General features: G+C 36.4%; 1 protein-coding gene across 3 annotated transcripts in view; it reads left to right on the forward strand.

The window, feature by feature from the left end:
* The first annotated feature begins 12534 nt into the window (after positions 1–12534).
* LOC131075791 (flavin-containing monooxygenase FMO GS-OX-like 8) overlaps positions 12535–14102 on the forward strand; it is a 97300-nt gene continuing 95732 nt past the window's right edge. For 2 of the 3 annotated variants that reach the window (XM_058012681.2, XM_058012682.2), the window contains exon 1: positions 12535–13416. In XM_058012681.2, the coding sequence (XP_057868664.1) occupies positions 12819–13416 (598 nt within the window). In that variant the 5' untranslated portion in view covers positions 12535–12818. The remainder of the gene's footprint in view (positions 13417–14102) is intronic. The other variant, XM_058012680.2, reaches the window with a different exon arrangement.

Genomic DNA, 14102 nt, shown 5'->3' on the forward strand with positions numbered 1-14102 from the left:
AATTGATTAAAATCAACCGGTAACAACCGGGTTACAGCATAACCGACTCACAGGCCTGGTAAAACATATAGAATAGGTCACAAACAAGACCTTGAATCTTAAGATCTATCTTCTATGCACAGTCTCTATACTTGATTCTTCGATTAATTACATTCTAATGCACAATTACAATTATATATACGATCCAAAGGATCCAGTCGGTCCAAAAAGGATCAAAACTCGAAGAACAAGACCTAATGTGTAAAATTAACAAGGTCGGCCTCCGCCAAGAGATTCCTCCAAAAAATCCAAAGGATGAAGTGTAGATCACGGAAAAAGGTCGGCCACACACCAAGGAACATCGGAATCAATGCCCAAGGCTCTGCAAGCTTCAGAAGGGGTTCCAGTAGATCACCAAAATAGGTCCAAGCAACTAGTAACAAGAATTGTCAACTGGTAACAGGAAACTGTCAAGGAAACCGATAGCGATATCTTGGCGGAAAATGATCCAAATGCGATGTGGTCTAGAAACAAGAAAGATGATCAAGTCTTCAAGTAGAAACCAACTCCACTGGATCCGGTGAGCCAAAACTGAGACACACAGAAAGAAAAGTTGAAACTGCAAACAAAAAGCAAAATAGAAAGAAAATATTTTTGGTTGATGCAAGATTGCTATGAACTGGGGATTCTCCTGCATCAAACACTTGAGAGATGTTATATTCCATTCCATTGTGGTGTTTACTCTTGTATGATGTGTATACTTTGTGATCGGTGTGTGTAAGCCTTTCTCCTTAAGTGTTTTATGTACTTGTTGTGTATGGGCCATGTGATCATCTCCATAGCATGGTGGGGTGGACCTATGGGTTCCACATGGTCAAGTGGCATGGTAACCACTATTGGGGAATGGAGGCATTAGTATTGGAGTTGACATTGATATCTCCCTTATCATCCTTCCTTGCACTTTAGTTTTCTCAATTTATGAAAAATGTATAATTCAAGGACCTTGTGTCCTATGCTATGTAATTTTTAATACGTGTATTGGACCCTCGTTATGAAGGAATTGTAACCAAATGATAAATGAGATGATTAAAGTAGTTATTGTCTCGGTGTTGGTGTTGAGCATGAAGTACTTGTATGTTTTTCCCTCTTATTTGAATTTTTCTTAATGGGTAAAATGAACTTAAGAATCTTTAATTGGGGTTTAATATGAACAATGTTCTTAGAAAATGGCAATGATAGTATTAATGAATGTACAAAATTTCCTTTGACTTAAAATGAATTTAATGTCTTGGTTGATGTCAGGGGTGGTATTGTGTATCCCATCCTATGTTACTCTTGTCTCTAGATGTTTGTGCCTAGAGTTTAGGTTGTTTTGGGCCATTTGGACCCTCTAGTGAAGACTTGTGAAAGTCAAAGGTGTAGTTTTAGATTTTGATGACCAGGTTGCCTTAACATCACTCCCAGATCACCAAAGGCCTCTTATATTTGTTAAAACTTCTAAGTGTTTAAAGGTTTGAGGATCAACCCTTTGCTCTTTAGAGTTCCTTTAGTGTAGAAAATTATCGAAACCTTGACCCTCGACCCCCAACCCCCAAAACCATCTTCTCTATTGTTGATTTTGCTAAGCGTTTCAGGCATTGGACATTAGAGGTTCACATTTCATATTCAAAAAGTGGTAGGCACATCCCCGATCCCCAAAGGTAACTTTTAGGCTTGCAACCCTGATAGTTTTCAAGCATCAAGTATTCCAATGTTCGTTTCAAACTTAGAAGGTTATACCCTCGAGCCCCAATCCCCAATGAGAGCCTATCGAGAGTGGGACATTGGAAGTCCCTAGGTGTCAAACATCGAACATCAGGCCTCCATAGTTCCTTGTTTAGTATCGGGTAAGCCAAACCCCCAGCTCCCAAACCCCGATCTAATTTGTTGGTCTTTAGACTTCAGGCCTTCATCCATTTTGCCTTCTTCCTATTTAAGTGGGAGGGTAGGTGGTAACCCTAATTGTCAACCCTTGATACTTCTGGGCTAGGTTTTCCTTGTCTTGGAGGATCGTCCCTAGGTATGATAGGTTGCTAGTGCCTTCTTCTAGTTGATTTGTGTTGGATCCTAGTTAACCATTGTTGGTGTTGGTTTCTAACTATGTCATTAGTGTTTTAAAGTACTTCCTAGTGTGGTTTAGAGGTTGAGGAATCTCTCATCCTATCATTGTGTGGTGTCATGAGAGAACATGATTGTGAGTGCTACCTCACCATCTTTTAGATGATGTTAATTCTCTCTTATAGGTTTGTCTTGTAATTGTTCAGATTTTGCTAGTATTGCCTTGCATATGCAATTATGAGGTCATTCTTGTTGTCATTGCCTTAATGTCATTGTGCTCCACATGACACTTGTGTGCACCTTGTAGTACAAAGTGCAACATGTTATGTTGTGTCTATAGTGTTTTAAAAAAAATCGTTCTGCCAAATTTTGCCTTGTTCCTTTGGATGGGACATTACATGCATTATGCATTTTAAATCAAATGTCACATTTCTATATTCACCACTGAAAGGAAAGAAGAGGAGAGGAAACAACCTTCCTAATGTAAACCCCTAAGGAGAGTGAATGCAAATTTCTCTGCAAACCCCTGAATAGTATTAGAGATGAAAGAAAAAAACACACAAATAGATTTTAGATTTTGCATAAACACATAACACAGAAGATTTAACATGGGAAAACCCTTTTGGGAAAAAACCCACCACACCAAAGCACAGATAAATTGTATTACAGTAAATAGATTTTACAAACAATATGCATAATCTATGCTCTTGCAAGTGTCTTCAATAGTGATATCTAAATCCAGAATAATTCCAGCAGCATAATGACGTCTTTCAAAAATACTTCACTATCTTTCTCTTCTCCAATACAATGTATTTATAGAGTTTACAATACAAAAGGAAGCGGCTTCTCAGAAGTGTCCACATTCAATGTATCTACACCATATTTCTAGAAACTTCCTTTTTGCACAACTCTTTCATAAATAATATTTAATACAAATATTATTTATTGGACAAATGCAAGGTGTCCAAGAAAATCAAGCCTTTCTACCAAAAACAAGAACTTTCTATTTTGCTCCAAGAAAATTTCTTCTCAAGAGTTCCTACCTTGTGACAAGTGTCACAATTCCACTTCCTCCTCAATGCTTGTTGCTTGAACTTTGGAATTAAACTAATAAAAATCAGCATGTAAGACCAACTAAATAATTAATTAAAAAACCACTTGAAACTCCTAAGATTGAGGCACTTTAATCCCAACAACCACAACATACAGTTTCTAAACCAATATAATGTTTCACATTCATATTGAATGAGAAAGACATTCAAAACAATGTTAAAACGTATATGCAAAGGCAACATAATTATGAGGTATTGAACTGAGCTCATAATCACCAACTTTGGCCAATTTTATAAGTTATTGCAGTGGGGTGATATTTCAGCCCTTATGAAACTAGTTTTAATTGCAACCAACTTAACTATTATCACTAGCAACATAATTGTTTATGTGGCTTGTCAAAAATGCCACCAATGGAAAGGAAGATACAACTATAAAAAAATTCTATTATTGCTCAAAAAGAAAATACCTTGCTACAAGCCAATTGTGTCTTTGCAAACATAACTCCAAAAATACAATGTTCTCTACATATGTGCACCATATTTGGGCATTGACAAGCTGGGAAATATTGATTGCAACTTAATGTGGTCACCTTAGCATGTTTTAGAGAGATAGAGACTCATTTTTACACTACTAGATGTTGAAGTGGGTGCCTCGTACATACTGAGGTGTATGGTGAGTCCACCGTATGGTGGTTGCTCACCATGTTGTTTGGTGAGTCCACCGTACGGTGAGAGACAATGTCATGTCACGGTGTTGTATGGTGAGACCCAACGTAGTGGCGCACGGTGAGACCCAACCCCACAATGGCGTATGGTGATGCCCGCAATGTAGCATCCACCGAGCGGTTATGCCCGCACATAGTTCGGTGACCACCGGTTGGACAAGTGGCATACTGAGTTTGTTGACCATTTTGTGAAGTGACGCTTGACATACCAAATTCCATAATGAATTGTGGTGTATAAATCACTACAGGATTCGTTAGAAAGGTATGCTGAAAAAAGTCGGGTAGATTGTACACAATCCGAGCCTATGAAAAAATCCGTTGTCAAATGTATGCAGCATTGCTTATAGTAATACAAAGAAGATGCTCGATTTTTGGTGTGGGTTTTTTCCCGAAAGGGTTTTCCCACATAAAATTTGGTGTTTCTCTATGTCTTGTGTGCTTGTTGTTTTTCCTATGCTCTTGTTCTTCTGTTTAAATGCGCATCTTAATATTCTGAAATAGATTTAAATTTGTTCTCTTGCTTACTTCCTCTGCAAATTTGGTGTTTGGAAGGCATTTCCGCACTGTAGCTTTCCTTACAAGTGGTATCGGAGCTTGGCCATTTGTTGTTATCCTTGTTGGGTAGGGTTGGTTTTTTGTGCCAAATTTGTTTTCAGTAGGAGTTTGCAAAGTCTACATTTGAGAATTGAGATGGTTGGCACGTCAATAAGAATAGACATTGAAAAGTTCAATGGCACAAACTTTGAGTTGTGGAAACTCAAAATTGAAGATATGTTGGTTCACTGAGATATGTGGATCACTATGTCTGGCAACAAGCCTCCAAGCGTGAAGCGAGAAGATTGGGATCTAGCAGATCAAAAGGCCAGAGGATTGATAAGATTAAGCCTTGCAGATTCTGTTCTATTGAATGTCCATGAAGAGAAAACTGCACATTCTTTGTGGAAGAAGTTGGGAGACATTTATCAGGACAAATCCTTGGTAAATAAGCTCTTCCTGAGAAAGAAGTTGTACTCTCTGAAGATAGATGGAGGAATGTCTATGGCAGATCATCTAAACGTGTTCAATATGGTGATTGCACAGTTAACTTCTATTGGTGTGTCCATTGGTGAAGAAGAGCATTGTATGTTGTTGCTGATCTCTTTGCCCGATTCGTGGGATCATGGTAATGGTCGTAGGAAGTACTACTACCAAATTTAAAATGGATGAAGTAGTTGCTGCACTTCTATCAAAGGAGATGCAAACGAAATCCTTTGAGGTGGCTAAAGAGGCTCTCATTGTCCAAGGTAGATCTAAGGACAAAAGCAAGAAGAAGGACATGAAGTCAAAGTCACAAGAGAGATCCGCTAATCCTAGAAAGAAGTCCAAGGCAAAGTGTTGGAACTGCAGGCAAAAATGTCATATCCGAAAGAATTGTAAAGAGGAGAAAAAGAAGAAGAAGAAATGTACTTCTGACACTGAATCTTCTCAGAGTAATGCTGATGCCTTTGTAGCAGCTTTGGCAGTGCCTGCATTTGATGATGTATGGCTGGTCGATTCGGGAGCATCATTCCACATGACATCTCATAAAGAGTGGTTCTCAAAGTATGAACCATACGATGGCAGAAAGGTGTTTCTGGCAAGCATTTCCACACTGGAGATCATTGGAAGAGGAAGAGTCAAAATCCAGTTCCCCGATGACAAAGTAAAGGGAATTGATGGAGTACTTCATATACCTGGTCTAGCTCAGAACTTACTCTCTGTCAGCAAGCTGAATGATGTTAGAGTTCAGGTAACATTTGTGTATGATGGTTGCAAGATGACTAGAGGTTCTATTGTTTTATCTAAGGGTGAACACATTGGAACACTGTATAGATTAGATGCCAAACCCCTGTGTTGTAATAGTGTCTCTGTAAAGTCCGATAAACTTGCTATGGCAACACATGATGTAAACTCTATGGAAGTTAAAATTTTAAACAAAAAAAAACAACGCTCTGGCATTATAGGCTTGGCCATATTGGTGAGAAAGGTTTAAAAACCTTGAAGAATAAAAACTTGGTTGAGGGGCTGACTGACCGTAATCTTGAGTTTGATTTCTGTGAACATTGCATATATGGAAAGCAAAGTCGAGTTCAGTTTTATTCTAGTTCTCAAAAGTCTTCTGGTTTGCTAGACTATGTTCACTCTGATGTATTTGGTCCTGTGGATGTTCCTTCTTTGTCTAAGTCAAGATATTATGTGTCGTTTATAGATGATTATTCAAGAAGAGCATTCGTTTATTTTATGAAGAGTAAATCAGAAGTGTTCAGTCGTTTTAAGGAATTTAAAAGCCTAGTTGAAAATCAGATTGGGAGAAAGATTAAATGTTTAAGAACAGATAATGGTGGTGATTTTTGCAATGCAGATTTTGATAAATTCTGCGTAGATCATGGTATTAAGAGGCATAAGACTACGCCTTATACTTCGCAGTAGAATGGAGTAGCTGAAATGTTGAATCGATCTTTGATGGAGAGAGTGAGAAGCATGTTGAGCAATGTTGGTTTGGAGCAAAAGTTCGGGGCTGAAGCAGTGGCTACATCGTGTTACTTGCTGAACCGTTCTCCTACTGCAACACTAGTCGACAAAATGCCTATGGAAGCATGGTCTGGTAAGAAACCCTCGTTAAGACATTTATGTGTCTTCGGTTGTGAGGCGTATGCTCATGTGCCTGATGTGAGTAGGTCAAAGCTGGATAACAAAGTTGTGAAATGCATCTTCATTGGCTATGACATTGGTGTGAAGGGATACAAATTATGGAACTCTCTCACTAAAAAAGTGTTGTACGACAGAAGTATTATCTTCCATGAGATGAAACCTATCTCTCAACAGATCCACTGCCAGAGAAGACAGAAAAAGGAAAAGAAGTAGTTGAAATCCCTTTAGCTTCTAAAAGGGAGATATTACAAAACCCGAATGTGCCTGAGAATGAGGACCTGAATGTGCTTGAGGATGAGGAGATCTCAAGTAGTTCTACACGTTCAGAGGAACATGATCATGAACCTCATGTTGAACCTCGTGAAGCCTCACCGCAAGAAGTGAGGAGATCTACGCGGGAGAGGTGGCAACCCGATAGGTATGGCTATTCACCAGAGAGGTTTAATTACTCAATGTTGAATGTTAATTGTGCCTATGCATTGCTTATTGATGCTAACGAGCCTAGGACTATGAAATAAGCAATTAATATGCCAGATTTAGATTCTTGGTTGGAAGCCGTGAAAGATGAAATGAAGTCATTAGAGAAAAATGGAACCTAGGATCTGGTACCCTTGCCTAAAGGTAGAAATCTTGTGGGCTGTAAGTGGGTATTTAAGAAGGAGTATGGTCCGGATGGCAGTATTGACAAGTATAAGGCAAGATTGGTTGCAAAGGGGTATTCTCGGAAAGAAGGGGTTGACTATGGATAAATATTTTCTCCTGTAGCTAAGCTAACATCCATTAGGTTTCTGTTGTCACTTGCAGCAGCACATGACTTTGAAATTGAGCAGATGGATGTGAAGACAACGTTTCTTCATGGTGATCTGGAAGAAGAAATATATATGTCCCAACTAGAGCATTTTGTGGAGAAAGGTAAAGAACATTTGGTTTGTAAGCTTAAGAAGTCTCTTTATGGTTTGAAACAATCACCCAAAATGTGGTATCAAAAGTATGATATATATGTTTTATCATTGGGTTTTACGGGATCTAAATCTGATAATTGTGTGTACTATAAAGTTGAAGATGATCAGATACTTATTATTGCTCTATATGTAGATAATATGTTGTTTATAGGCAATAGTAAGGGAATGATCTCAGATTTAAAATCTCAGTTGTCCTTGAAATTTGAGATGAAAGATTTGGAGGCAGCAAAATTTATTCTGGGAATGGAAATCAGAAGGGACAGGGCAAGTAGGAAACTTTGGCTCAGCTAGAGAAAATATATTACCAATGTTCTTAAGAGGTTCAATATGACTGATTGCAAGCAACAAGTAGTTCCAGTTTTGCAGGGAACAAAGCTATCGGTTAATGAAAATCCAAAATCTCTAGATGAGGTTGAAGACATGAAGCAGATACCTTATGCAAGTGTTGTTGGCAGCCTCATGTATGCAATGGTTAGTACTAGACCAGACATTGCCCAAGCAGTGGGAGTATTGAGTCAGTTTATGGCAAATCCGAGCAAGCCACATTGGGATGTTGTGAAAAAGGTACTTAGATATTGAAGGGTACGCCACAATACGCATTATGCTATCAAGGTAATTCAACTAGATCAGATAGATCTGTTAGCATTCAAGGTTATGTGGACGTTAATTGGGCTGGGGACATTGACAAAAGAAGATCCACCAGTGGGTATGTGTTCATGGTGAATGGTGGTGCTATCAGTTGGATGAGAAAACGACAGTCTGTAGTTGCGTTATCGACAACTGAGGCAGAGTACATGGCATCTACTCATGCATGTCAATAAGTTGTATGGCTTAAGCACTTGTGTTCAGATGTTGGTTATGATGTAGGGCAAATTACAATTTTCTGTGACAGTCAGAGTGCAATAAGTTTAACGAAGGATCCTACTTTCCATGCCAGAACAAAACAAATTGATGTGCAATATCACTTTGTATGTGACATTGTTGAAGATGGCAAGGTAAAGCTAGAAATGGTTGGTCCTTAGGAGAATGTTGCAGATGCATTGACAAAGACGATAAGCACAATTAAGTTCAAATGGTGCACAAGCTCGATGGGGCTTAAAGCCCCTAACTCCTATTAGCCTTGTTGAGTAACTCTGTGGATATTAGTAAGTAACCCGTCAAGTGGGAGATTGTTGAAGTGGGTGCCTCATACATACTGAGGTGTACGGTGAGTCCACCGTACGGTGGTTGCTCACTGTGTTGTGTGGTAAGTCCACCGTATGGTGGCTGCTCACTGTACGGTGAGAGATAGTGCCGTGTCATGGTGCTGTACGGTGAGACCCAACCCCACAATGGCATATGCTGATGCCCGTGGTGTAGCACCCACTGAGTGGTGATGCCCAAACATAGTTCGGTGACCGCCGGTTGGACAAGTGGCATACTGAGTTTGTTGACCGTTTTGTGAGTGATGGTTGACATACCAAATTCCATAACAAATTGTGGTGTATAAATCGTTGTAGGATTCGTTAGAAAGGTATGGTGAAAAAATTCAGGTAGATTGTACACAATCTGAGCTTGTGAAAAAATCCGTTGTCGCATGTATGTAACATTGATTACAGTAATACAAAGAAGATGCTTGATTTTTTGTGTGTGGGTGTTTTCTCGAAAGGGTTTTCCCACGTAAAATTTGGTGTTTCTTTGTGTCTTGTGTGCTTGTTGTTTTTTCTATGCTCTTGTTCTCCTGTTTAAATGTGCATTTTAATACTCTGAAATGGATTTAAATTTTTTGTCTTGCTTACTTCCTCTGCAAATTTGGCGTTTGGAAGGCATTTTCACACTGTAGCTTTCCTTACACTAGATAGCTGAGCACATTTGAACAAATTATTATTTTCCTGAGACAAAATTTCTTACTAGAAATATCAAGTTTTCCACAGCTAGATAGTAAATTGGTTTCATAGAAGTGAATCAACAACCATTAAGGAACAAAAAAGGAGATTTTTCAACACAAAATTAAGAAGATTGAAGATAGGAACAAAAATAACTAGTTCAATTAATTGGTTTAGCTGAAGACTTAATCAATATTGGATTGATTTGTTACAAAATTCTCACCAATTTTTTCTGTTGTCCAGATACAATTTATTTTTGTATTTATTCATTGGAAAAGCATTTAAATTTGATTTTATTACCTGATATTACCTCTTTTAGCAAATCCATTTATAAGAATGATTTTTATATTGAATATATATTCATAAATACATATAAAAATGTATATATAAATACTGTGTCATTTATATATACATATTACAGATACTTTAATAGAGTTAGCAATTGAGACAAACTTGAATCTATTAAGAATGAATGTTATTTATACAAGAATATTATTTTATTTTTCATTTAAAGAATATTTAGTTGTAATCGTTCATTGTTGTTATCAATTTGCACGTAGCATATGTATTTTGTTTCATGTTACAGATTTAAATAATAGATTGAAACATTAAATACACATATTCTTTATTTGATTTATTTTTAGATAGAAATAAGTAATATTGTTTTACGTAGTAAACAATGTTATCTTAATGCTTATCAAATAGTTAATAGAAAAATGCCTATATCTCTTAGATAAGCTATTAATAAGTTGTTCCCCCCCCCCCCACCCCCGGAAAAAAAAATGCTATATACTTATTAATGTATTTTTGTAGATCAATCTTAGATAAAGATAAGGGAATAATATTTCTATTAGAATTGAATATTATATATTACAATGTTCATATAAGGGATAACTAGTTTAGTAGTATAATCTTTTGTCAGAAATTAGAATGCCAATAAAATAGCATATTGTGTATTTCTTATAATTATTCTTGATTGTTGTTGGATGCATACATGGATAAAGATGCATATTATCCATTTTATTATTGCATAACAATGTTGTTATTATTATTAAAGATTAATAATATGTTGTAGAAATTTATTAATTTCAAAATGAAAGTTTAGATGTGAATTTGAAGTATAGAATTTAATGCTTGTTGTAACGATATATCTTTGCTTTATAATACCTTGATATTTTGTAGACTCAAAGGAATTGACTACTTGAACCATGATGTTGACCTGTTCTTGTTCAGTTATCATTAATTAATTCTAGTATAAGAATGCATACACAATTATATGCATTTATAATTGTATATGTATATATTTATACATAATTGTGATATACCTTTTTTATAAATATTTGGATGGTGAAATCTCTATTATTTTTGTTATAAGTTTGTTTGTTTGTTTGTTCAGATGTAAATTTAGTTATCATTGCATTTGAAAGAGGATGACTTATGAATGTTCATATTGAAGTTCACCTTGCACATTAACATGTAGATTCCTTCTTACACAAATGATAGTGTGTTCCCCATCTTGCATAATATCATATTAGGAAAAAAAGTATTAGAATCATGAGATATATATCATATGTATGAAATCAATTATATGTAGGCATATGTGTGATTGATAGTTTCTCTTCATTTAAAATAGTAGTTGCTTTTGTTTGTATGTGTTAAGTTATGTTTCCAGGAAGGGGTACCGAATATGGGTAAACAAAGAAGGATGATCCTCTTTTCAAAAAAAAAAAGTGATTTTAAAGTGCTTTGGCTAAAGCCTTGTTCATTAAAATAGTTGAATTAGCCTGGCAAATTTCTTAATATGTTTCTTTGTCATATCTTGATAATAGGACGTTGCATTTCCTTATTACAAATGCATGTAGATGTATTGGGTTGCACCATGGTTTTCATCTTGCTATTGTTTTTTTAGGTAGCTAGGCTCTTCGTGGAAGGTTGATGATTCTTCATATCATGAAGAACTCTGAAGAAGCATAGCTTTGTGGTTGAGTGAAAAAGATCTTGAGCTATGTTCCCATTGCCGACCAGTCTTAATCCACACACACTAAGCAACATATTAAGCCCACAAAAGGTTAGTCAACTCTGAATGTGTAAAACTTTAAGCCTAGGCGTGTATTCTTAGTGTGACAACACACCTTAAGCAACATATTAAGCCTAGAAAATGTCAGTCAACTCTAAGTGTTTAACGCTTTTAAGCCTAGAAGTGTAAGCTTACTGCGTGTGATTTAAGCCTTTCCCTCGTTGTCGGTTTACAAATGATCACGTGGGTTGATGGCAACCAATGACAATCGTTATGACTTATATTTATTGTAAATATATACTTCATAGATTTATTATTGATATTCACATGGCTTAGAGCTAATATTATATCTAATAAATCAAATACATGTGCTATTAGTTGGAACAAGCACTTGAACCTTGAGATTGTATTTATGTCGTTATGTAATTATTGATAATAAATTGTTATTTATCCTTATTTATGTGAAGAATCTACAAATATATAATTGTGTGAATTAATTAAGGTTGGGAGCCTTACAAGAAAGGTAAAAAAATGATTATTTAGAGGTGACACCCAATACCTACTTATAGACACCCAATTAACTCGACACTACAACCACCTCAAAAATTTGCATAATTAATGCAATACACATTCATCTAATAAACAATACATATTCCTCTAATAATTGTTTTGTCCAATACTTATGCATAAATGCCTTAATAACCGTGCATTGTGGATACCAATAAAGTTGTACAACTCTTACAATTCAATATTAAAATTTTAACTAATGTGAATAAAATGGACAGCTACTAATATATGTGAAGTTATTCTAGTTGACTTTTAAAATGAGTAACTATTATGTGTAAAATATTTTAATGACTTTTAATTGTACTCTATTTGTTTTTTTGTAAAGATAGAATGAATATTTATTGAAAGATGAATTGTAAGTGACCCTTTTGCCTCAGTAACATTTAACTATGCTTGATCCAATAAAAAAAAGTATTAACACAATTGTTACGCAAGTGTATCTATCATCTACCCGCGTCTTACGTTTTGCTCAATATGGTGGCATTGTAGCCTAACGATGTTGAACAAAATATGTAACGTTCTAGTCTATGAAAAAACACATTAATAATGTGCATCGATAATCCCTCACTCCAAAAAAAAACAGAAAGCGAATTTTAGTTTTGCGGAGGTCATTTTTATAAAAAGAATTGTCCCTCGTAAATTCTCACTTGAATTGTTAAACGGTTACAAACTATATTTTTTTAAATGTAGCTTAAAAATATGGACTCTTCCTGAGAAATCTTGCCCTCATTGGCTCATCTGTTTGACTTCAATAATATTCAAATAGTTGGAAATTAATTTTAACCAGTAGCCATGAAAACAAGTAGGAACAAGATTTCTCTGATCAGCACGATCCTGTTGGTCTCAAACCAATTGCAAGTGGTTTCCCCACTGACATTGCGAAAATGTCTTACGAGAAGGTTTTCAATGAAATTAAGAAGGTGGGTGTGATTGGAGCTGGACCAGCAGGGCTTGTGGCTGCCAGGGAGCTCAAGAAAGAAGGATTTGAGGTGGTGGTGTATGAGCAGAATGCAGATGTGGGTGGCATTTGGTTGTATAATCCAAATGTGGGGAATGATCCAGTAGGATTGGAGTTAACAGAACCCAACCAGGGGACTATCTATCAGTCTCTCAGAACAAATATAACCAGAGAGGCCATGGGCTACATGGATTACCCTTTGCTTGTCAAGGAGGGGAGGAACCACAGAAGGTTCCCTGCTCACCATGAAATTCTTCTGTACCTCAAGGATTTTGCAAGGGACTTCAATTTGGTTGAATTAATTAGATTCAATACAAAGGTTGAATATGTTGGGATGGTTGGTGAAGACAAGGAATGTGTTAGTACTGGTGAAGATGGCAGGAATATGGATGGCGATCCGATGGATGAGAGAGTTCCGTGGGTTGTGAGAGCAAGGAATGCAGGAATTGTGGAAGAGGAAGTGTTTGATGCAGTGGTTGTGTGCAATGGTCACTTTAGAAAGCCCAAAATTGCTGAAATTCCAGGTAATTGCTTTAAAATTGATGGGTCAGATTGGGCATTCTATTTTGTATCTGGGAGCTTATAATGTGACTTAAATTTGATTCAATAGTTTGATGTACTCTTTCATTTTTGCTCTAAATGGTTCTGATTTGATTTGTACTTTGGAAAGGAATGTGAGGTCACTTCTAGGTGTAGGTTATTTTTCTCCATGTGTGTAGGTGGAGTGAAATGATATGGATCGAACTTTGTGGCCATATTTTTTATTATACTGAACAATATCCCCAGAATATACTAGACATTTTGAGATAAATTATGTCTAATTTAATGTAATGTAGTCGATTTAAAGAGAAATATATAATATCTATCTATAATATTTATATATGTTTGGCTCTTGTTATATACGACCATAACACTTGTGAGTTAAAGGTCAGGCTGATAGGTTATTAGGCTATACTAATGCTGTCAATGATAGCTCATGGCAAGGATTGAAGTTGTCAACACTGTCGAAAACTTATAGGAGTAAACGTGTAATTGACTTAACTCAATGGGGTTGCTGGGCAACTTAGAAGCGTTAGTTTGTTTGTATTGGGTGTATTACCACAGGAGGAGGGCGGACGATATGGATGTGTGTATATACAACTGTTTGGCTTTATCCGGCTTATGAAGATGATTAACATGGGAAGTGAGCAGGTAATTTGGTGTCTACATA

The sequence above is a fragment of the Cryptomeria japonica genome, chromosome 3, assembly GCF_030272615.1.
Source record: "Cryptomeria japonica chromosome 3, Sugi_1.0, whole genome shotgun sequence".
NCBI lineage: Eukaryota > Viridiplantae > Streptophyta > Pinopsida > Cupressales > Cupressaceae > Cryptomeria > Cryptomeria japonica.